A 25,324-nucleotide genomic window follows, 5' to 3' on the forward strand; every position below is an offset into this window, starting at 1 on the left:
TGGCGGACACTGCTCCACCTGCTCCACCATCCTCGATATCCGGCGTCGAAGTATGGACGCAGACGGTGGGCGCGAGGCGAGATCGTTCGTCGACTTGGTACTTGCGTGTATCTCATTTCAGGCCCTGACGGATTGCAGTGCCGACATCAGGATCAAATTCGCCACTGTATTGTGCAGTGATACTTGTATATCTCTTCGCCCAGATTCACAGATCCTGGGGATGGTGTGGCCACAACAGCTGTCAAAGAGTGTCGTCACGACACCACAGGACGACCCCGTGGAGACGGAGGCGTCGCCTCCTCCTCTCGTCCTACCCATGGAGCTGGAACTGCCAACGCCGCAGCAGCTTGCTGCTTCTCCATCTGGTTATGGGTCTCAGGAGTTGGATGCATGCCCTTCTGTGCGTTTTCCAGGGGACGTTTGCACCTGAGCGCAGGCCAGATGGCGGGCTACAACTGGAAGCCTGACGTCCGCTGCAACCACAGTTTCCAGTCCACCGCTGCCTCCACGCTCCTGCCTTTCCTCCCGTTGTCGCGCTCCTTATACGACGACGGTCCGTCGTTTTGGGGGGAGGAATGTTATGGCGTAAAGTCGAGCACCGGCACGTTGATCGGGAATGATAGAGCAGACAGGGCTGTGAAGACGACGTCACCCAATAGCACGCTGAACGACCTCTGTCTAGGACCACAACGTGACAGCTGCGGCCTTCAGGGGAAGAAAACATGAGCGCCACTCCCTACTTGTTGCGGCCACTTCTACAGCAGAGATTAGTCACATCAACACCAGTGACTTAGGAATTGTTTATACTGAAGAGATTTCTTTCTTGCATGTCGCCCTTTGTTTGCAGCACTTCTGTGTTAATGTCAGAGTTAAGTATTGTCATTGATTCATTTCGTAATAAAACTCTCTAATACGAATTGCTTGAACTGTTGTCTAGCGATCCGAGAAGGAGATTTCCTAGGCACCCCATACTCAACAACTAGACAGAATACAAAAAAATTCAGTCTGGAATCGGAACTAATGTGTTGTAAGTACTGGTAATAACACCAATTTTTACTGCAGACACAAGTTGCTGGACTGCCAGCTTATTAGGTACAGAAGTAAATTCAGTGAAAGATCTCAAATGAAGATGTATTTTAAGTACAGCAATCTGGATACAAGGAAATACATAAAAGTTTTATACAAGTTCCACATAGCACCAAACATGCACCTAAAAAGTATTTTTCAGTAAAAAAATATTGTAGAAAACTGGTGTTCGTTAGTAACCGAGTATTATTCAGTTTATTTTGAATTTTCAGTAAAAGGAGAGTCCCTCTTTGAACTTATAGTAGTCTATGAGCACTCTTGGTGTAATGGTACTTGAGTTGTTGTATGTACTATGTAAATATGGGTGCAAACCAAGGCTGCGGGATAAGCTTTTCTGTATTATTTATTTTATAAGTAACAAAGGTCACATAGAAGGCTTTTTTTATTTTACTCCAGAGTCGTTTGCACTATATTTAGCTTGATCCTAGGATGTCTATGAGCTGCTGGTGGTTGTTCCGCTTGGCTAGGTCCAGCGGCGTGTCCCCATTGTCATTTCTGACTTCTCTGTCGGCCCCTACCTCCAGTAGTGCAGTCGCCGCGTCTGGGTGGCCACGCCGTGCCGCATCGTGCAGTGGCGTGTTCCCAGTGTGATCCCTGGCGTTGCGGTCGGCAGAGGATGCTGCCAGCAGCCGCACCACGGGTGCGTGGCCTTTCCATGCAGCCTGATGCAGAGGTGTGTTCTGCCAGCGGTCCCTGGCGTTGACATCTGCTCCATCCTCCAGCAGACGCCTCGCCACCTCCACGTGTCCCCTGGCTGCTGCCCAGTGCAGTGCGTTCTGCTGGTTCTCATCCTTCGCCTTCAGGTCCGCCCCCACTGTGAGCAACGTTCGCACCTTGCTCACTGACCCCTCCTTAGCTGCCGCAATCAGCATCTTGCCCTTCTCTTCTCCAGAAAGATCCCTGCAACAAAAGGAGACTACTTACAAATTTCTCCACAGACACACGCCCGAGGACGAAACACTATGGCAGAAGCAGAACTGTGATGAGTCCCTAAAAGTCAAGAGGGTTACCGCAATGCACTGCTGTCCAAAATTAAAGCTTCTAACTGCGATTTTCCGTCCTGTGTCCAATTTACGATGTAATCATGCAAACTGTCAACAGATGTCTGCACAACCGTGTTCTACACGCAAGTTAGCATTCCAGTCAACGAACAAACACGCCCACGACGAAGTCAGCGCAGCTAGCAATGGGGTAGTGTTTGCTGGGTACTCCCACATCCACAATCGCTGTAGACACAGTCACAGATGGTGCAGTATGGTACAGAGAAGACGCATACCAGGCTCTCCGCAGTGGAGGGTCATAGGAAGAATGGGAGGAGGACAGTCACAACCTGATGTGGCCCGATGGGTTAATGTGAATCGCACTGTTGTTTCTCAGATGTGGCGACTGTTCGTAGAGATGGAAACTGTATCTCGAAGTTGAGGGCAGACCACGTGTGATACGAGAAAGGGAGGACCGTTATTTCGTTGAAAGGGCATCACGGTACTGCCTTACTACTGCATGGCAACTGGCACCTCACCTTGCAGGATGCAGTGGATGTGTTGTATCTAGGCAAACGTTATACAGAAGATCTCACCAGAGTGCCACTTATTGTCAGGGACCCGTGGTTTATGTACCTCTGACACTTCACAGAAAGAAATGTGTAGAGTGAAGTCGTCAACATCCCACCGAATGGCCGAACAGTGGGCCAATGTTATCTTCACACGTGAGTCCCAAAATGGTCTGGAGAGTGATTCTCGACGGATTTTCATATGGAGGGAACGTGGAACAGGATTTCGTGACCCAAATATCGCGCAAAAGAGACTGATATCAGGGACGTTCTTTAATGGTGTCCTCAGCGATTACGTGGACTACCTGAACACTTCTTCATGACATTGCATGGGTGAATTGGCAAGGCCTAACTCCGGTCAGGTATCGTGACGAGATCTTGGAACCTCATATGCCGTCGGTGCGAGGTGCTGTGGCCTACCACTTCGTATTGATGGACGATAAAGGTATGCTCCATAGAGATCAGCTGATTGAAGTTTTCTTGGAAGTGGAAGATATTGCACACCTGGGATGCTCAGCTCGATCTCCCAATTTGAATCCCATAGAGCATATTGCGGATACACACCTCTACCAGAAAATTTCAGTGAGTATGTTAAAACTTTAAAATACTGTGCACGGCAGAGTACATGAGAGGATGTAGAAAATCGTACATTCAAGGCTACAGCGAAGAGACAAAAGAGAAATACGAAATGTATTGTGGTCTTTATGATGCCAACCCATTTTCTCCATAAACAATGGAGGCGGGTGAACAAGTAATAACAACAATGTTTGAAAATAGAAGACAGAAGTGGTAACACACTGTAGAAAGCATTAACATGACTCACAGTAGTTGGAAAGCGTATAGAGTGCTCAAAAATTAGATGGTATACCTGCAGGTACACCAGGCTTTGCTGGTGGTACAGCAAACCAAGTAGCCTCCAAACAGCTGAAAAAAGGTAAAGCGAAACACAGACTGAAGAAAGCGCATACGAGTAGACTAAATGCTGTCCAAGAAGAAATTAATGATACACTCGATCATACATTTACAATATCAGAACTGAAAGAAGCAATCAAAAGTTTAAAGACTGGTAAGGCCGCAGGCCTAGACGATATTTAAAATGAACAGATGATATGTCTTGGTGTTCGCTCTAAATTGTGGCTGTTGGAGTTTATGAACTGCTGTTGGGCAACTGTAAGAATTCCTGAAATCTAGAGACAGGCAAAAATAACTGCAATTCTTAAGCCTGGTAAGGACCCAGAAGATCCTAAGAGTTATCGGCCAATCTCTCTGTTGTGCACAACACACAAACTGTTTGATACTAAGCAGATTCAAAGAGCTTACTGAGGGCACCCTAATAAAAGAGCAAGCAGGACTTCAGCCTGGAAAAATCTTGTACCAGTCAAGCTCTCAGCCTAACCCACTATATTGGAGATGGGTTTGAGAAAAGACTTACTACGGGGATGGTGTTTATAGATTTTATGGAAGCATATGATACCATCAACCTCAGAAATCTCACTGTAAAAGGGCAAAAAACAACAAAAAGCCCTCAATTGACTGCTGTACTCAAATCAGTTCTATTTAGCAGAAGGTATTTTGTTGAGTTCCAAGGTAACAAGAGCAGATGCAGACTACAAAAGGATGGGCTTCCCCAGGGCATTGTTCGTGCCCCCATGTTATTCAATATTTATACAAATGACCAGCCTATTAGTCCCTGGTCAAGATCTTTCATTTATGCTGATGATAGGGGAATAGCAGCTGAGGCATAAAACTACAAGAATATTGAGGAAATACTAGCTGAGAACCTGAAAAATCTCACCAACTATTACAATGAAAATCAGTTGAAACCCAATCCAAGTAGGACCCAGACTTGCCTATTCCATCTTAACAGCAGAGAGCTGAATGTTTGGTGGAATGGCACAAGATTAACACACTGCCCTCTCCCAGTGTACTTGGGAGTTACTCTTGATAGGACACTGTCATTCAAGTGGCACATTGAGAAGAGCAGGGCAGAAATCCAATCACAGAATAACTTAATTGGCAAGCTAACAACAACAAAATGTCGACCTTATCCAAAAGTTTTACAAACCACCACAATGGCACTCTGTTACTCTGCTGCTGAGTTTGCAAGCTGGACACTGTCCTGAACCAGATGTGTAGACATATTATTGGATGTCTTAAGCCAACAAGAGTAGAATACCTATACTGCTTGTCAGGAATTGCTCTGCCAAATGTCCGATGTTCAATACAGAGCAAAATTGAACGAACAAAACAGGTTCAAAATCAACGTCATCTGCTCCATGGGTACCATATGGTTTCAAAACGCCTTATGTCAAGAAGTAGTTTTCTCCACTCAACTGAACCGCTCACATGTTCACCAAAAACTTCTAGAAAAAGACTGTGGCAGGAACAACAAGAATATGTACACGATTCTGAGGAAGTGCTGCCATCAGGTGCGGAACTTGTGTGGGAGAGATGGAAAACCCTGAACAGGCTATGTTCAGGAATGGACAGATGTTACAGAAATCTGCACAAGTGGGGAATTAGTGAAAGTGCTTTGTGTCCGTGTGGGAACATCCAGATGATGAACCACCTTCTTTAATGTCCGTTAGTAAACCATCCAAGAGCGTGCATGGCCCAAGACTTGATGGCGTGCAGCAAAGTAGTGAAGGCATATGTGGACTTCTGGAAGAATGACATGTGAAACAAAGACTGTAAAACATTTTATTATACTGTATATAGTTTTCCGTGAATTTTATTTTATAAATTAGGATTGTAATATTGTAAATTTCATAGAGGACAAATTATTCTATAATGTGTGGATTATTGTAAATTGTTTGTAGTATGCATACGAAATATATATAGTAGTGAGATGGGTTGCATCACACAAGCATCCACCAACAATTCCATAAGACTTGAAAGTAGCTCTGCAGGAGGAATGGTGTTATTGCCTCCACATGAGATTGATGACATCATTCACAGTTTCCCCTGTCGATGTCAGGGTTGTATGAGCCAGAGGTGGTCACGGCCCATGCTGAGCACATTATCCAGTTGTTGGATTGTGTTGCAAATCTGTTAAGTTGGAAAAAACGAAGAACATTTTTTTCTAACTTTATGCATATTGTAGTTGTTTATGTTATTTGTTCTTAACATTGTTTCTACTTCACTATCACCTGTTTGTAGTATTTTATGGCAAAATAAACGCAACCTCGAAAAATTTCAGTTTGTTGCTTTAATTTTGGACACCAGTGTACATCGAATTTCATGCGCTTTTCATACCATTCAAATTACTAGGCACTCTGGATCTTGGCTGCGTGAACACACTAAAGACCTGACAGCAGTTACATACACTGTTGAGGTTCTTGCGGTCTTCAGTCCAGAGACTGGTTTGATGCAGCTCTCCATGCTACTCTATCCTCTGCAAGCTTCTTCATCTCCCAGTATCAACTGCAACCTACATCCTTCTGAATCTGTTTTGTGTATTCATTTCTTGGTCTCTGATTACGATTTTTAGCCTCCACACTGCCCTCCAGTACTAAATTTGTTATCCCTTGGTGCCTCAGAACATGTCCTAACAACCGATCCCAGCTTAAAGTTGTGTCACAAATTCCTCTTCTCCCCAATTCTGTTCGGTACTTTCTCATCAGTTATATTATATACCCACCTAATCCTCTGCATTCTTCTGTAGCACCACATTTAGAAACCTTCTATTCCCTTCTGTTCACTTCCATTCATGGCTACACTGCATACAAATACTTTCAGAAACGACTTCCTGACAAATCTATACTCGCCGTTACCAGATTTCTCTTCTTCAGAAACTCTTTCCTTGCGATTGCCCGTCTACAGTTTATATCATATCAGTTTCGACCATCATTAGTAATTTTGCTTCCCATATAGCAAAACTCATTTACTACTTTAAGCGTTTCATTTTGTAATCTAATTCCCTCAGCATCACTTAATTTAACTTGACTATATTCCATTATCCTCGTTTTGCTTTCGTTGATGTTCATCTTATATCCTCTTTTCAAGACACTATCCATTCTGTTCAACTGCTCTTGTAGGTCCGTTTCCGTCCCTGACAGAATTACAATGTCATCAGCAAACGTAAATATTTTTATTTCTTTTAATTCCTACTCCAAATATTTCTTTTGTTTCCTCTACCGGTTGCTCAATATACAGACTGAATAACTTTGGGGACAAGCTACACAATAGGATCAAAACTATCTAAACACCTCTATCTAATGTGTGACTGACCAACAAATGTAATGAAAGGACGATCCGCCAGTATAAAAGGAGGCAGAGACACATGTGTTGCCAGCAGGGAACCAGAAATAGCATAATTGGTCCATCAGGGAGGTTCAGAAATTTCGAATGTGGACCTGAGTAACAAATGTACCAGTAATATTTCGACCCTTACACAGTAGCCCTTGTGAAGTGGAAATGCAATGGAACAACCATAGCAAAAGGTAGAAGAGGTGGATCCATGTACCGACCAATAGGGACCATGGAGCTTTATGGAGGGTCGTTGTAAAATATCGCATGAAGCACTGGAGCCAGCACAACGACTGTGCACAGGGAGGTAAAAAGAAGGAGGTAAAATGGTCGAGTAGCCCCCCCCCCCACACACACACAATGAGCCACACATATCTGCAGTCAGTGCTAAGCAACACTTACGTTGGTGTAAAGCGTGACGCCTCTGGACGATGGATGAGTGGAAATGAATGGTCCAGACAGATGAACCACCTGTGGCAGTCTGATGGAAGGTTATGTTTTTGGTTGATGACTGTTACCTGCCATTTTGTGTAATGCCAAAAGTGAAGGAGGGAGAAGATGGCGTTACATTATGGGGTATATCCATGGTTATGTTATTATTCCCCTATTGAGCTTAAGAGAACACTAAATTCGACAGTATATGAATCACGTTTTCCAGCTTTATGTACTGCATACAATACAGTATCATTGTTTGTATTAGCAAGACAGTGCTCCTTGTAATAAATCATTATCTGTCACGTGAGAGTTTGTGGGCAACAACATTCCATGAATGTAGTATTCTGCCATGAGTTCCAAGTTGAATCCAATGTAACTGCTTTGGGATGAGTTAGAAGCTGACTTCGATGCAGATTGAAGAGTCCAACGTTGAGGAAGGATGGGTTCTCATTTTTCCACTGAAGTTCAGACCCATTACTGAAAGTTTCCTCAGCAGAGTGAAAGCCTTCATAGATATGAAACTTTGACACATCCCTTATTGTCCGCAGCTCGTGGTCGTGCGGTAGCGTTCTCGCTTCCCACGCCTGGGTTCCCGGGTTCGATTCCCGGCGGGGTCAGGGTTTTTCTCTGCCTCGTGATGACTGGGTGTTGTGTGATGTCCTTAGGTTAGTTAGGTTTAAGTAGTTCTAAGTTCTAGGGGACTGATGACCGTAGATGTTAAGTCCCATAGTGCTCAGAGCCATTTGAACTAGCCATCCCTTATTAATGTTCACTAATGAGTGTCTAGAAACTGTCGATGTAACTGAATGTCTACTGCGAAATGGGCCATGTTATTTGCTTGTGACAGCAACACCTACATTTTGATGTTATAAACTGTGTGTAGCAGCCTCAGGAATAACATGTAAAACTTTCTTTGGGAACTAAAGACAATTAAGTACAAATAAATTCTATTAATCTGTCAAATGAAATTGTTTTAGCTAGTAGTTATCTAATCCGTTTGATGTGGCCTGCCACGAATTCCTCTCTTGCACCAACCTTCATCTCAAAATAGCAATTACACACTACATGCTCAATTATCTCCTGGATGTAGGCCAATCTTTCTCTTCAGTTTCTGCATTCCCTTCGTCTTGTCAGTCTTTCCCCATGTCACTAATTCTGCAGAGTACCCCCCCTCATTCCATATGCAACATGTCCACCTAACTTTCAACACTTTCCTCTAGCACCACATCTCAGACGGTCGTAGTCTCCTCAGTCACGGTGTTTTGCCACTGTCTACGATTCAGTATCATACAAAGTAGTTCACTAAACATAGATTCTCATAAATTTCTTCCTCAAATTATGAACTTTGTTTCATAGTAGTAGAATTATGTTGGCTAGTTGTACCAATTTTGCCTTTGCTAGTATGCTTTTTATGTCCTTTTGTTTTGTATATCATGGGTTATTTTGCTTCCAGAATTCCTTAATATCGTCTACTTCATGACCACCAATTTAAATGTAAAAATTCCAATATCTGCTACTTCTCATTAGACACTTATTTCCGTGGTTCATTCTCAATTAATATTCCTTACTCATCAGACTCTCCATTCAATTCAACAGATCCCGTAATTCTTCACTTTCTCTGAGAACAGCAGTGTCATCAACAAATTTTTTCTTTGGCATCCCTTCACTGATAATCTGAATACCACACTTGAGCCTTTATTATATTTCCATCATAGCTTCTTCGATGAATAGATTGAATAGTAGGGGAAACGACTGCACCCTGTCTTACACACTTTTAATCTGAGCACTTTGTTCTTTATTTTCTCGTATTCTTCCCTCTTGGTTCTTGTACATATTGTAACCTACCTGTCTTTCCCTGTAACTTACTTATATTTATGTAAGACTTTCGAAGATCCTGCAGAATTTTATATTGTCGAACGCTTTTTCTAGGTAAAAATACTTTTGACTGTATTTTGACTTGTCGTCAGACTTGCTTCCATTATCAAGTACAACTTTCGAACTGCCTCTCTGGCGCCTTTACCTCTCCTAAAGCCAAACTGACCGTCATCTGACATTTTCTCAATTTTCTGTTCCATTCTTATTTACATTATTCTCATCAGCAGCTCGGATGTATGAGTTCCAAAGACGATTGTGCTGTTGTTTTCACAATTATCTGCCCTTGTTACCTCTGGAAAAATGTGGATGATTTTTTTTCTGAAAGTGTGACGGTACATTGCCAGTCTCATTGATTCTACACTCTAACTTGGATAGTCGTTGGGTGCCACTTTCCCCTAAGTAGTCATGATTAAATTTTATGTATACTTTTAGCTTTATTTGTTATCAAATCGACCAGAGTTCTTTTAAATATTGCCTCTAACAGTATATCCTCTATATCGTCCACGCCAACACAGATTGATTCCTCTTCCATGTCATCAGAAAAGTTCCTCCTTCATAGAGGCTGTCAATGTAATCTTTCTATTTATCTGCTCTCTCTTCTGACGTTGGGAATGGAATTCCCATGGTAATTATTGTTTTGACTTTTCTATATTCTGTGTCAGTCCTTCCTACGACTGTTTGTTTAAAGTTTTGTCTTAAGTTTTCTGCAGTTATTTAGCCTTGGATACCTAGAACATGGTACTTAAGTTATTCCTAAATGACTTACATCGAGGTGACAAGTTGTGCAAAAGTGATGTGCACATACGAAGATAGCGGTAGTATCGTGTACACAAGATATGAAAGGGCAGTGCATTGGCGGAGCTATCGTATGTAATCAGGTGATTCATGTGAAAAGTTTCCGACGTGATTGTGGCCATATGCCCACACAGCGAGAATTAACAGGTTTTTCACACCGAAAGGTAGTTGAAGCTAGACGCGAGACATTACATTTCGGAATCGTTAGGGAACACAGTATTCCAAGATCCACAGTGTCAAGAGTGTGTCGAGAATACAAAATTTCAGGCATTACCTGCCACCACGGTTAATGCTGTGGCTGAGAGCCTTCAGATAACGACCTAAAGCAGTGGCTTGTACATAGGTTGGTCAATGCCAGAGACTAGCAACACTGCGTCAAATAACCGCAGAAATCAATGTAGAATGTACTACCAGCGTATCTGTTCGGAAGTGCGGCTAAATTTGGCGTCAGTGGGCTGCGGCAAAAGATGACCAATGCAATTGCATTTACTAACAATATGTTGTCACCTGCAGCTCCTGGTCTCATGACCATATTGGTTGAATCCTACACGAGTGAAAAAGCGTGGCTTGGTGAGGTAAGTCTCGGATTGAGTTGGTGAGAGCTGATGGCAGTGTTAGAGTGTGGCGTTGACCGCATGAAGCTACAGACCCAAGTTGCCAACAAGGCACTGTGGAAAATGGTGTTGGCTCCATAACGGCGTGGGCTTTGTTAACATGGAATGGGCAGGGTCCTCTGGTACAACTGAGCCTATCATTGAATGCAGACGGTTATGTTTAGCTACTTGGAGACCATTTTCAGCCATTTGTGGACTTCATGCTCTCAAATAACGACATCATGTAAGTGGGCCAAACCTGTTCACCACTCGCCTGGGTAAGATTGTGGACCACTCGAGTAAATGATTTGGCCACCTGGATCGTTCAATATGAATTTCATCGATCATTTATGGGACATAATCGACAGGTCAGTTCCTGTACAAAATCCTGGACCAGCAACACTTTAGCAGTTGTGGGTGGCTACAGGGGCAGCATGGCATATTATTTGTACAGGGTACTTCCAACAACTTCTTGGTTCGCCGCCACGTCGAGTTGTTGCAGTAGGCTGGGCACAAGGAGGTCTGACATGATATTAGGAGGTGTCCCACGACTGTTGCCACCTTAGTGAATGTAGCTGTCTTCCTGTCTTTCTCCGAATATTTTTATACTTTCTTCTTTCATCGATCAGTTGTATTTTATTTTCTTACTGAAGATTTCTTCGAAGTTAGCTGCCCTTTACCTGTGTTCGTCTGTCCACCGTCTGTGATTTTACTTTCTAGAGATGTCCTCTCCTCTTCAACTGAACAGCCCACTGTGATATTCCTTATCGCAATATCCACATCGTTGGTAAACTTTAAGTTTCATTTCTCAGTACTGCAGTATGCTACATCCTTCTACACTGATTCTTCTGGTCGGCTCTCTTAAACCTCACTCTGCTCTTCATAATTATTAAATCTATGTTTACATCTGAGAACGCCTTACATTCCAATATCTGATTTCGGAATCTCTGTCTGACTATGATGTAATCCAGCTGGAATCTTCCAGTGTCTCTGGGTCTTTTCCAAGTTTCTTTTTTCCTCACATGATTGCTGAACAGAGTATTCGTTATTACCATCTCAATTTGATTGCAGAAATCAATTAGACTTTCACCCGTCTCATCCCTATGCCAAGCCTGTATACCCCATGACCCTTCCTTCCTTTCTTTCCCCTAAAATTGCATTTCAATTCCACACTTCTTCTCCTTTTGCTTGTGTCGTTGCCATGTGTATCTGAACTATCGTTGTCGGCGTTCGTTTGATTTCGAATCTGGTGAGAAAAACTCTGTCATAGAGCTGTTCACAGTAGCCCACTCTCTCTCTCCTACTTCTTATACATAACGATTCCTACTCCCATTACACCATTTTCGGTCGCTGTTGATATTACCCCAATGTGTCTTATGACAAATTCTTAGCCTTCTTCTGTTTCACATCAATGACCCCCACCGTATCTAGACTGGGGCCTTTGCACCTCCGTATTTAGATTCCTTAGCTTTCCAATTACGATCAAACTTCTGAATTCAAAGCTCCAAGTCGTAGAAGGTTATCCCTTTGTAAATTATTACGTCTCGTTTTCATGGTCACTTCGACCTTGGTAGCCCACTCCCAGAGATCCAAAAGGGTAACTTGTCTGGAATCTTTTCTCAATGCAGATGGATTCAAGACAGTTTCCCTGTTAACGACGTATGTCCTATGGATACACGTTATGTGGTTTTAATTTATTCGATTTCATTGCCTTCTGCATCCTCGCGTCATTGATCATTACTGACTCTTCTCCCTTTTAAGGTCAGTTTCCCACCCCAAGGGCAAGGGAATGCTCTGAAGCTCTGTCGTTCCTCCACCCTATTTGACAAAGCCTTTGTCAGGAAAATGGCGACTTCTTATGCTGGACGTCTTCTGCTGACACTGCTGCTAATTTTTGTTCAGAGGTTAAGCAGTGCCTGTGTTGAAAACTGGGACACTAAAAATCTTGATCACTAGTCAATGACGCACTCCTAAGCCATTGGTATATAAAAGCAAACACTGTCCCAACGTTTAATAGAGTATCGTATAAATATGTGAAGTAAGTCGTTCGAGAACTTTTTGATCATTTTGGTATCATTGTTAACAACGTCTTTTACTTTCGAAATAGTACATACAATGAAGGATTGCAGCACCAAGAAGAAGCAGTGCGACATAAACGAAAGTTGGTAGGCGTGTTTCTACATCTGAATGATGATGACTTTTCGCGGCAGTCACGTCGCTTAAGAGTGGCGCTAGTAGCACCACTGTGAGGAAGCAAATGAAGCTTACTTTAAATATACGCTGTAACGGGCTCGAGCGTTACTTACATTTTGAGATTGGACGCAGTGAGTTGATGTAGGGCAAAAATGTCTTTGAGAGGACAAAGACACATTTATCAACATCTCATAGGGATTAAACGAAGTCTGTAATGGGGCTACGAGATGCTGGTTGTTCCTTCCGTGATGCAGAAATAATTCACAGTAATGTAGCTACAATACATGCCTGCTGGCAGCGGTGATTACAAGAATATTCGGTTGCAAGAAGTCTGGGTTCCATACGGCCACGTGGAACTACTGAGAGGGAGTACCATCGTGTTCTGCGTATTACTCTGGCGCATTGCAATACATCTCCAGCAGCAGTTTGAGCAACGGGTGTCACCAAGTAACTCAATGAAGTATTACAAATCGGTTACTTTAAAGACAGCTCCGAACCAGATGCTCTGTATCATGCGTTTCACTGATCCCAAACCACCAGCCTCGCTGCCGGTATTGGTCATGTTTTGATTAGGCCAGTTGGGGGCCTACAACCAGCCTTTCTGTGTGTTAACACACTGGACCTACACCTGGAGTTATGGTCTGTGGTGCGATTTCGTATGACAGCAGGAAGATTCTCATGGTTATCCCACACACCTTGTCTGTTTCAATCTGGTGATTCGACCCATTCTGCTGCCATTAACGAACAGCATTCCAGGGGGAGTTTTTCAACAGGATAACGCTCGCTCTCTTACCGCTCTTGTAACCCAACATGCTCTATAGAGTATTGACAAGTCTCTTGGCATTCTCAATCATCAGGTCTGTTTCCAGTCGAGCGGATATGGGACATCATCATACAGTACCTCCAGCATCATTCACCAACAGCATTAACCGTCCCTGTACTGACCAACCACCTGCATCAGGCATCGAACTCCATTTCAAATACTGATATCTGATACTTGAGCAACACAATCCATACATGTTTGCATGCCAGCATTCGACATTTTGGCAGTGCACCAGCATTTCACGTTTCCAGTGGCTTATCTCGCACTTACATTAACTTGCGATCCTGCAATGTTAATCAGTTAAATATGTTACCGTGGCAAATGTATTCCCGACGTTTCACTGTTCTATTTTAACAAGTTTTTGGTTTTGTGATTCTTTTAAATTCGTGTGTTTATGACTGTAAACTATTTTTGTTTAAAGCTGTTCTCGCATTTAGTCTTCCAAAGCCTATATTTATGTAGGACCTCTTACTAGTCACCACAGCCGTCTGATGCCGAAGAAAAAAGGAAGCCTTGGCTCTCTTTGCCCTGTACATTGCTATTCACATTACTACCATGTTACGCACGATCTGCTCTCCAGGCTGGTTTTCTCAACTCCATTATCGAGTATTGTCTTAATATGTTTCATTTCCTGCTCTTAATAGTTTATTTCCTCATGCTGATGTTTCTCTGTCGCTTTTTAGCCAGCTTTTTCCTCTTTTTATATTAGTCTTTTTATGCAGAAACATTTTTCAATTTCCGTGTTTTGTCTCTTATTCAACAACAATAATTTATTTTCAAATTTTTTTCAGCTCCTTTTCTACTGAGATTCTGCTAATTTTATATCTATTACGTGTAACATAATTTACAGACTTTGCCTGGGATCACATACATTAACTATTTTTGATTATGCTGCATCATCTTACATTTATGAGTTTCTGTTTTATCTACAAAGTATTCTTCGTTGTGCTCTCTATCTTTAGTCTTTCCTATTAGACTTACTTCTCGTTGGTTGTCTTCTTATGTCAAATGGCTGATGCTATCTGTATATGACAAATTGGGTAAATACTTGTCAGGCTCTCTTACTTATAAAATTTCAGCGTACATTCTCTGTATCTTTCTATACTATCAGACCCATGGATGAACTTTTGTTGACTGCCTGTGTACATAAAGCTTTTAGATTTTGAAAAGTATTCTGAGAAGTATTTGCTCAATTTGTGGACCACTCGGGTAAATGATTTGGCCACCTGGATCATCAGACATCATACATCTGTGGCTGACCATAATAGGTAATTAAAGCCCAAAATCCTTGAATCACTGGGAGAGAATAAGTTTTCATAAGTCCACTGAAACATTACTGATCCCATTGTCATTGTTAAAATACCTGGTAGGGTTCCTTGTTTTCTCTTGAATAGGTACAGACTCCTCTATTAGCCAATAACTTGTTGGATTCTGGTCTGATTAATTGTAAAGGCACATTGAATACTCTGAATTGCCACTTTTGGTCCTGTTGAATTCAGGCATCAACTGAACTGTGTCTTGCAACAATATCAGTTCACTATCAGATAGGGTTATTATTTCACAAAGCGACAATAAAACGTCGGTGACTACCACTATAGATCAATGATTTCAAAGAAGAAAAGTGAAGTGCTGACGAATTTACGCTGAAACTGGTCTGCGAGGAATAAAAAGAAAAACTTTTGTCACTTCGCCTGTAAAACTCCCTGAGCTACAGAAGATTTTACAGCTGTCGATATATGGCTACTGTGTCCATCTCCACTCAACCATGCCCACACACCATGATTGACCTCATATTTATTGATCCAAAATGGCCGCCTTTATCACTTGGACACCGACAGGTCCGACTTCCACTTTCGTAGAAGCTCATGTTGCCACGAATGATTTCCAAAAACTGCCAATAGACGTTGTCACATACGTCTCTCGTAGTAGGATAAGCCACGGCTCTCAGCTCATTTCACTCCCTCAGCTACGGTGTTACCACACACCCTGTGAGAGAATTTCTCATCATACCGTTCGGAGAATAATCGTGGAAATGCAAGTGAAGGGTTCTTCCCTACATAGGTAATTCGTAAGATAGGGAATCATCTACGTCTACGTCTACGTCTACGTCTACGTGATTACTCTGCTATTCACAATAAAGCGCCTGGTGGAGGGTTCAACGAACCACCATCAAGCTGTGTCTCTACCGTTCCGCTATTAAATGGCGCGCGGGAACAATGAGCACTTTTCTGTGCGAGTCTTATTTTATCGTGATGATCGTTTCTCCCTATGTAGGTGGGTGCCAACAGAATGTTTTCGCAATCGGAGGAAGGAAACTGGTAGTTGAATTTAATGATAAGATCCCGTCGCAATGAAAAACGCGTTTGTTTTAATGATTGCCAATCAAATTCAAGTATCATGTCCGTGGTACTATCTCCACTACTTCGCGGTAATAAAAAATGAGCGGCGCATCCTTAAACTTTTTCGATGTCATCCGTCAGTCCCACGTGATACGGATCCCATATTGCACAGCAATACTCCAGAATAGGATGGACAAGAGTGATGTAAGCAGCCTCTTTAGCAGACATGCTCCACCTTTTAAGTGTTCTGCCAATGATTCGCAGTCTTTCGTTTGCTCTACCCACAACAATATCTACGTGATCGGTCCAGTGTAGGTCATTTGTAATTGTAATCCCTAAGTATTTAATTGAATTTACAGCCTTCAGGTTTGTGACACTTATCGCGTAATCGAAATTTTGTGGATTTCTTTTAGTACTCGTGTGAATAACTTCATACTTTTCTTTGTTCAGGGTCAATTGCCACTAATATAGACCAGGAACGAGAGAGAGCCTGTAACAACTCCTTGGGGAACGCCGGATATTACATCTGTTTTACTCGATGTCTTTCTGACAGCAAATCACGAATCCAGTCGCGCAACTGAGGGAATATTCAATAGGCACGCAGTTTGGCTAGGAGGCGCTTTTGAGGAAATGTGTCGAAAGCCTTCTGTAAATCTAAAAACATGGAATCATTTTGACATCCCCTGTCGATAACACTCATTACTTCACAAGTATAAAGACCTACTTATGTTCCACAGGAACGATATTTTTTAAGCCCTTGATGATAATGTGTCAATAAATCGTTTTCTTCGAGGTAATTAATAATGTTCAGACATAGCATATGTTCCAAAACCCTACTGTAAATCGACGTTAGTGATATGAGCCAGTAATTCAGCGGATTACTCGTATTTCCCTTTTTGGGTATTGGTGTGACAAGAACAATTTTCCAGTCTTTAGGTGCGGATCTTTCTGTGAGCGAGCTGATGTATGTAATTGCTAAATATGGAACTTTTGTGACAGCATATTCTGATAGAAACCTGACAGATATACAATCTGGATCGGAGGCCCTGCCTTTATTAAGTGATTTAAGCTACTCTGCTACGAGGATATCTGCTTCTATGTTTCTCACTTAGAAGTTATTCTTGATAGGAATTCAGGAATATTTATTTCTTCTTATTTGGTCAAGGCGTTTCGGAAAACTATGTATAATAACTCTGCTTTAGTGGCACAGTCACCAGTGGCTTCACCATCGTTATGACACAGTGAAGGTTATTCACTGTTTCTTTCCACTAGTGTGCTTAATGTATTACCAGAATATCTTAGGGCTTTCTGCGAGATTACTAGATAGAGTTTTCGCTGAAAACTGAAATTGCTCCCAACACACCAGCACAGTCGTTATTTTTGGGGAAATATTTAGTGTTATCTTACACAAGTCAGCTGTGTTAGGAGCTGAAAACGAGTCATGCAACAAGCCTGTAGAAGGGTGTATAGATCGCCTTATATCCTTGCCTCGTCGAACGTCACAATTAATGAAAGAAAAAACTTTATACGTGAACTACAACTTCTGCTTCGTCAAAAACGTAAAATAGCGACATTCGATTTCTTAACTTTATCACTTGGCTAACTGCCCAACATGTCGCGCTGTGATTGTGGACAGTCTACACGTTAAGTGGCTGAACTCACCGCAGGAGAGAGATGGCGACGTCATCAGGCTGGGGAGTCGTCTGGGGAGAGGTGGGGGGCGCAGCTGTGGCTGACCTCCGGCCGTCGTCGCTGTGGCCACTGTGCGGCTGCGAGGAGGGGCCGGTCCTGCTCTCTCCAGCGCTTGGCGTGCTGCACAGGAAGAACACTGCTTGCAAAAGGGTTTTCACATCGAGTCCAGTGGGCAGATTACCACTGACGGTACAGCTGAGGTACTGTCCACACACAGATAATAGAACACACACTGCCAACGACAGTAGTGGCCCACGTAAGACGAATGACAGCATTCAGGTAATCATACATCTTCCTTCTCCTCATTTTCTCATATCTGTAGCCTAGCATATTACAATATGTTTGGTACAAAATAAAGTATAAATATAAGATTTGTACAAAGCTCAACAATTGTGCTTACAACAACCATTGATTAACATAGTTTCAATAGACAACAGCATAATCACAGAGAAATTTGAAAGACATTACCCCATCAATGCACTTGTGGTACTGCCGTCATGAGATGGTGTTTGTAGCTCGTGTGTTAAGGGGGGTTGGACGTAAAACAGGCCGATTTGGAGCAGAAGAGGCACCACAAGATACTAAATTCTACTGTCTATATTTTTACAAATAAATTCATAGGATTTTTGTCAGCATGACCAGGATTGACAATCATAGCAGTGGAAGTTCAAAAACATAACGAAATAAATTTTTTTTACATGGGAAAATTTATAATTTTTTTCAATTACTATTGGCTGCATTTTTTGGTATAGGTACATTTTTCTTCGTAAGTAAGAGAGATTCTTCGATGAATTTTGCACAGCATACAATCCATACATAAAGGTGTATGAAATTCTAGAATTTATTTAATTTTCAAGAAAATGAATGACCTGTTACATTTTAAACTTCATGTTTAGAAAAAACTCAAATTTTATAGTTAATTATCTCAAACTTTACCACAGTTATTAGTAGAGATGGAAAATTCTAGAGTTTTGCATTAAGGAGTTTGTGTTTAATAAGGATACCACGTTGGAAAAGGAATGGCATATTTATTTAGGGTGTTACATGTACCTGAGAACAGAAATTTGTGTTTTGCAGAAAATGGCCATTAAAGTTTCTGGCTGCATTTGGCATCTTTTAGAACTGTCCAGCACCGTAAATAGGTTTTTTTTCCATTTTGCAAATCAGTTTTCGTCTTTTCCACATTCCTATGATTCACTCTTTCCGAATTTATCAATTCCAAAAATGATTTATGTGCTTTCACTACACGCTCTCTGTTTATTGCATATAAAGCTTTGATGCAGTTCACTTTGCCCTTGATTCCCATTTTCTCTAAAATACATATCCGGCTTTGCACACTATCATTAAAACATGTAACTGCATCATAAACACCAACAGCAAGTACATCTCTTCCACGCAAAAATTGGTTTTTGGCAATCTTTTCCATGCACATTTATTAAAGATTTCATTGGGGTTTGAGTGCCGTAATCAAGACATTTCTTCTGTGTCAGTAGTCCCTTATTACACGTATGACCATCCCTGGCGCAAATATAAACATTCGAATTCTACACAGCGAAATACACGTACGTATGACAGCAGACGTCTGTGGTAAGGGGTGTAGTGCTTAATCTTGGTAGACGCAGGACCAAATAGCGTGCCTTATAATCACTGAAATATATATGTTTTATACATCAAACTTTTCAGAAAGATGTACTCTACAAAACAGACATATTTTGGAAAAGTCAATTTTTTTTTAATTTTTGACTTCCTACCCGCTTAGGAGACAGGAATCCGACTATAGGGGGAAGAAATTGGAGACAGGTATCTAAAAATCTCTTTGGGTTCTTTCGTTACTGTTGTCTGTCAGAATGATGCGAAAATAATCCCAGAACACGAAGAAATGGGTTATAAATCAAGAAGGAGATGAATTATGCCAGTGATATGATGTTGTGCAAGGTTTTAGTCTGTGGGATCTCGCTTCCGAACATTATTGATGGCCAAAAACAACACAAGGACCGCAACGCTCGCGTGACGTGAGATGACACGGTGAATGGCGCCAGTTCTGCCCTGGGGCCAGGCTGACGACAGCCTAAGTCGCCAGCCGCACCAGGCGTCGCGTCGCCCCCTGGGTGAACGGCAGACAGCCCGGCGGCTGCGTCGTGGGTCACCACTGGGTGAGGCGAATGCTGCGCCGAAAACTGGAATCGACCTATATGTCTGTGTACAGCGAGAGAAACACGAAAGCGCAGAACTGCTCCTTTGCCAAGCAGACTACCGTCACAAGGGACGTCATTTCCGTCACGCCGCTCGCTACTCGCCATCAAAGACAACTGAGGCGTAAGGTATTTATGGTATAATGAAAAAGTTGATCTATGAGTACTAGAAGTAGACATATAACATGTAGGGATTAATTCTTATCACTTACTGTTCCATCAAGTCGTTAGACTTCCTCGAGTCTTAGACAGAATGCTCGTACGCCGTTACCGAGTAATAGCTACACTGCGAGTTTTTTTTCTGTATTTTGGTATTTTAATGCCTCACAAAGAGGTGACAAAATAGCCAAATACAGTATGTCTACAAGGTACAATGTCGTTGATAAAAGTTGCATAATATGAAACGAATGAGGTACGATAGAAGACAGTTACCGAATTTTCAGATGTTTAAGTGAATTTTGCCCACTCACGGTCAATAGAAAGAAACGCTTGTTACTTACTTTCATGTTCCATGCATCAAATTACACGGTAGTTTGTCATGAGGTGGAATGAATCATTTTAGATTCAAATTGCCAGTTAATTTATACGTCTATTTGTACTCTAAACATCACCAAAATGGTAACAAGAAATACAGATTGAGTTATCGATTCCCATCCATTACCTTTTACACATTACAAACATAGAAAGTCTTCTACAGAGTAGGAGTTCTCAAGCAGAAACTTTTTCAATTTATTTCCAAATTTTACCACAGTCTGTTAGACATTCTGTATCACAGGGTAAGTGGTCAAAATTTTTTGTTCAAACATTAATGGCAACCTAAAGAAAACATTAATGTTCCGTAATGAATGTAATTTTTTCTTCTATTATTGTAATCATGTATCTCATGGTTCTTTTTGAACTGTAGTAGATGGTTTACAACAAGCTTCATGAGGGAATAAATGTACTATGAAGCGGTAGGCAATCAGGACCTTCTTTCTTAAAGATGAATTACCCCAGAACATTATTCCATATGGCATTGCTGAATTAAAAGAAGCAAAATATGTCAACTTACTGATTTATCTCTTTTCTAAATTTGCTATGATTCTAAGTTGAAATGTAGCTAAACTAATTTTCTTAGGAGTTCCCGAATTTATGTTTTTCCAATTAAAATTCCCATCAAGATGGACACCTAAGAATTTTAAAAATTTCCACCCTATGTATTACTTCACCACCATGTGTTACACTTATCACTGATGCTGCAGTAAACCCCCCCCCCCCCCCCCGAGCTGCAGAACTGTATATAATGTGTCTTTGTGAAATTCAGGGTGAGACAATTTACAGAAAACCAAACAATGATACTTTTGAGAACTTTGTTTACCATTTCTTCCAGTTCTGTATTAATACTGAGAGTGATAACAATACTGTTGTCATCTGCAAAAAGAACTAATTCTGCTTGCTGTACATTAGACGGTAGATCATTAACATATATGAGAAACAGTAGTGGACCTAAGATAGAGCCTTGGGGAACCCCATATGTGATTTCCACCCAGTCAGAATTATGTACCTGAATTCTGTTAGTTGAGTTACTACTAAATACAGCTTTTTGCAACCTTTTGGTTATATATGATAAGATCCATTGGTTGACTACACCATCAACCCTACAAAACTTATCTAGCAGTATATTATGATTTACACCATCAAATGCCTTGGATAGGTCACAGAAAATACCGACCTGCGCTGTTTTGTTATTTAATACTTGTACTATTTGGTGTGTGAACATTTAAATGGCATTCTCAGTAGAGGGCCCTTCTGAAAGGCAAACTGTGATTTGATGACAATATTATTGTTGCCAAGGTGAGATAATCTTCTACAATATATCACCTTCTCAAAAATGTAGGTAAATGATAGAAGCAGTGAAACAGGTCGGTAGTTTCTGATGTCTCTCTTATCTGTGAAATAAAAGGTGTTACATTCAAATTCAAAACCGAACGCTATTCAGTCTGTGAATCCAAAGAAGAGTGAAGACACCGTTTGAAACAAGTGTACTGTTACAAGTTACTGTTTCAGAATATATAATTCGATGTGTGACAGAGAAATTGAAGCATACCAAAAAAGCGGTGAAATGTCATTCTGGCTTCTTACACAAACACACCACCAGATGCAGTGTAACTGATCAAGGTTTCAAATCTCCATGACTGGTAGACTGGACACCACAACACGTTTTTATAATGCATGTGAACAGTGTCAGATGTTGTGTGATACTTGTGAAGGGCACAGAGACACTTTCTACGCATGCGTTATCTGCAGCTGACATAATTTGGAAGCTGCTCGACTCTTGAGCATTTTCTCAATACCCTCTCGGGTGGAACAGCGATCATTGCAATTTATAAATAACCGACTCATTAGCCAGAACATTATGATCACCTGCCTATCATCGATTAAACGTACACTGGCAATAGCAGCGTCACTTCACGAGGAATGACTACTAGTCAGGCGCATGCACAGTCGATGTAGGATCAGCAAATGTGCTGTCCATCTGTAGATGAGGAAGGTATGCTATATGTCTTAGTTTGAAGGAGGGAATTTCATGATGACCTGAACGCTCATCACGAGCATTTCGGAATGCACGACTTGTTGAGTGTTCGAGGAGCGCTATGGTGAGTGCCTTCGACATGTGGCGAAACTAAGGTGAAACTATGTCCAGACGTCATGGGGTTGGGTGGCCATCCCTCATTACATATCGTGAATGTTGAAGGCCAGGCAGACTGGTAGAACGCGACAGAACGTGCAGGCTACAAGTGTGTCTCAACACACAGTGCCCTCAAGACTCCTAACAGTGTGCCCCTGCAGCTGACAACCCATACATTTGCCAATGTTAACACCATGACATCAGCAACTATGATTGAAATGGGCACTTGACCATTAGCAGCTCCTGGGCACCTATGCTGTGGGACAGAGACAAACTGGTGCTAGTTCCATTGTGCTCTAGGGAAATTCACCTTGACATTCATAGGTCCAGTAGAGATTGTTCAAGGCACCATGATGGCCAACAAGTAATATACACATACTCCTCTTCATAAGGATCATGTTTCACGATGGCAGTGGCCTTTTTCAGCCAGGTAATGCACCATATCACAAGGAATGGAAGTGATAGAGTATTTTGAGGAACAGAGTGGCGAGTTTCAATTAATGTGCTGGTCCCACAACTCACCAGATGGGAATGCGATCGAACACATCTGGGATGTGCCTCGACGTGGCATAAGAGCTCATTCCCCCGGTGAGGAATTACTGGGAATTAGGTGCTTTGTGTGGGCAGTATGGTGCCAATTCCCTTCCAGACCATGATGTGTCACTGCTGCTATCCATTGCAAAGGTGGACATATCAGGTATTACATAGGTGATTATAATGTTCTGGCTGATGAGTGTTTGTGTTTTGGTCCTTAGTAGGAGTTTTCATTTAGCCTACTGGTTACTGGTTTTGGTACACAATACCACCTCAGGACATCCTCTGCCATGCTCTCGGGAAACTACTATGTACCTCAAATATGTCAAGCTTGTTTTTCTCTTATTTCTTTCTTATTTTGAACATTATAATATGTTATGTCTAAAATATAAGATTTTCACTGTCCTTATTTCTGTCTACTAGTATGCCCCAACATTTATATGGATATCGATGTGGTGCTCTACATAGTGGCATTCGTTATTTCAAATCATCTTGCCTAACTTTCCTATTTCATTTTACATATTGCTATTAACACTACAATGAGAACTGATACTGTAATTGCAGTAATAAACAATATAACTCTTACAGCTATTGAAAGCCTCTATTAATACTACATCACCATGAATTTTCTCTAGAAGCTACAACTACTACTGTTACTACTATGTTACTACTGACAGTTGTTACTAATATTAACACTAATACAAATACTTGTACTGCAGTTATTACATTATATATTACATTATATTTTCTGACTCAGAGAGAAAGGTTACTATCTTACTGCCTTGTATAGCTTTGCTCTTTCCATATACAGTAGTCTAAGGTGGACGCACATACACACGCAATTTATTAGAAGGTGGGATCAAATAAAAGCAGCCAGAGATTAGAGCTCTATAGTACAAAGCAATACAACAGAGGAAAGCAAATGCAGCACTAAGATGACTATAGCAGCTGTTGAAAATGAGCACCATTCATCTCTTGATGCTTTTGGGCCCTGGTCGGTAGGTTGCTGAAGGCGGATCGAAGGTTGGATGCTTGAATTGCTGCAGTCTCATCTGGAGTGTTCTGATGCAGTTCTTGATGACTGTGAGGGTTGTTGTGATTGTCTCTGCTCTTGAGGGCTCTCGTGCAGTGTAATAACACACTGACAGATCAGGTGACAAAGATGGCCAGGTAGGGCCCCAACCAGGCTGACCTAGGCTAACAACTGTGAATCATGAAATTGTTTGCGGCATTCAACTTGCTTAGTTGCGAAGTACAATGTCTTTATGTTTGCTTCCTTCGAGCATGCGTATTCCCTGAGAGCATTTAGACAAGCTATTCAGTTAGTGTGTGACAATCCAATCCAGACAACGCCGGTATTTGTATGACATACATTATGTGACCAAAGGTATCTGGACACCCCTAGAAACATTCGTCTTTCATATTAGGTGCATTGTGCTGATACCTACTGCCAGGTATTCCATATTTCCGCCTCATTGGACATTACACACCGTGAGACAGCAGAATGGGGTACTCCACAGAACTGACGGACTTCAAATGTGGGTCAGGTGATTGATGTCTCACTTGTCATACGTCTGTACGCGAGATTTACACACTCCTAAACATGCGTAGGTCCGATATGATAGCGAAGTGGAAACGTGAAGGGACACATACAGCACAAAAGCGTACAGGCCGACCTCATCTGTTGAATGACAGAGACTGCTGACAGTTGAAGAGGGTCGTAATCTGTAAAAGGTACACATCTATCCAGAACATCACACGGTAAATCGGAACTGCGTCGGTATCTACTGCAAGTACAATGACATTTAGACAGGAGGTGACAAAACCAGGATTACATGGTCGAGCGGCTACTCTTAAGCCACAGATCGCAGTGGTAAGAAGCGTAAGCATTGGACGATTGAACAGTGGAAAAACGTTGTGTGGTGTGACTAATCATGGTACACAATGTGCCAATCGGATGGAAAGGTGTGGGTATGGCGAATGCCCTGTGAACGCTCTCTGCCGGCATGTGTAGTGGCAACCGTAAAATTCGGAGGCGGTGGTTTCATGATATGGCCGTATTTGTCATGGAAGGTGCTTGCACCTCTTGTTGTTTTGCGTGGCACTATCACAGCACAGTCCTACATTCATGTTTTAAGCGCCTTCTTGTTTCCAACTGTTCAAGAGCAGTTCGGGGATGGCGATTACACCTTTCAACATGAAAGAGCATCTTTTCATAATGCATGGGCTGTGGCCGAGTGGTTGCATGACAGGACCGTCTTTGTGAAGGACTGGCCCGCACAGAATCCTGACCTGAACGCTA

At 41.9% G+C, this 25,324-nt stretch overlaps 1 protein-coding gene across 1 annotated transcript in view; it reads right to left on the bottom strand.

Annotated features, from left to right (window-relative positions):
- Positions 1–1,411: 1,411 nt before the first annotated feature.
- LOC124741123 (poly [ADP-ribose] polymerase tankyrase-1-like) overlaps positions 1,412–25,324 on the bottom strand; it is a 101,803-nt gene continuing 77,890 nt past the window's right edge. The window contains exons 5-6 of the mRNA XM_047248656.1: positions 17,599–17,748; positions 1,412–1,986 (exon numbers count right to left, since the gene is read on the bottom strand). Coding sequence (XP_047104612.1) covers positions 1,500–1,986; positions 17,599–17,748 — 637 coding nt within the window. The 3' untranslated portion in view covers positions 1,412–1,499. The remainder of the gene's footprint in view (positions 1,987–17,598; positions 17,749–25,324) is intronic.

This window comes from Schistocerca piceifrons, unplaced genomic scaffold, assembly GCF_021461385.2.
Source record: "Schistocerca piceifrons isolate TAMUIC-IGC-003096 unplaced genomic scaffold, iqSchPice1.1 HiC_scaffold_1870, whole genome shotgun sequence".
Lineage (NCBI taxonomy): Eukaryota > Metazoa > Arthropoda > Insecta > Orthoptera > Acrididae > Schistocerca > Schistocerca piceifrons.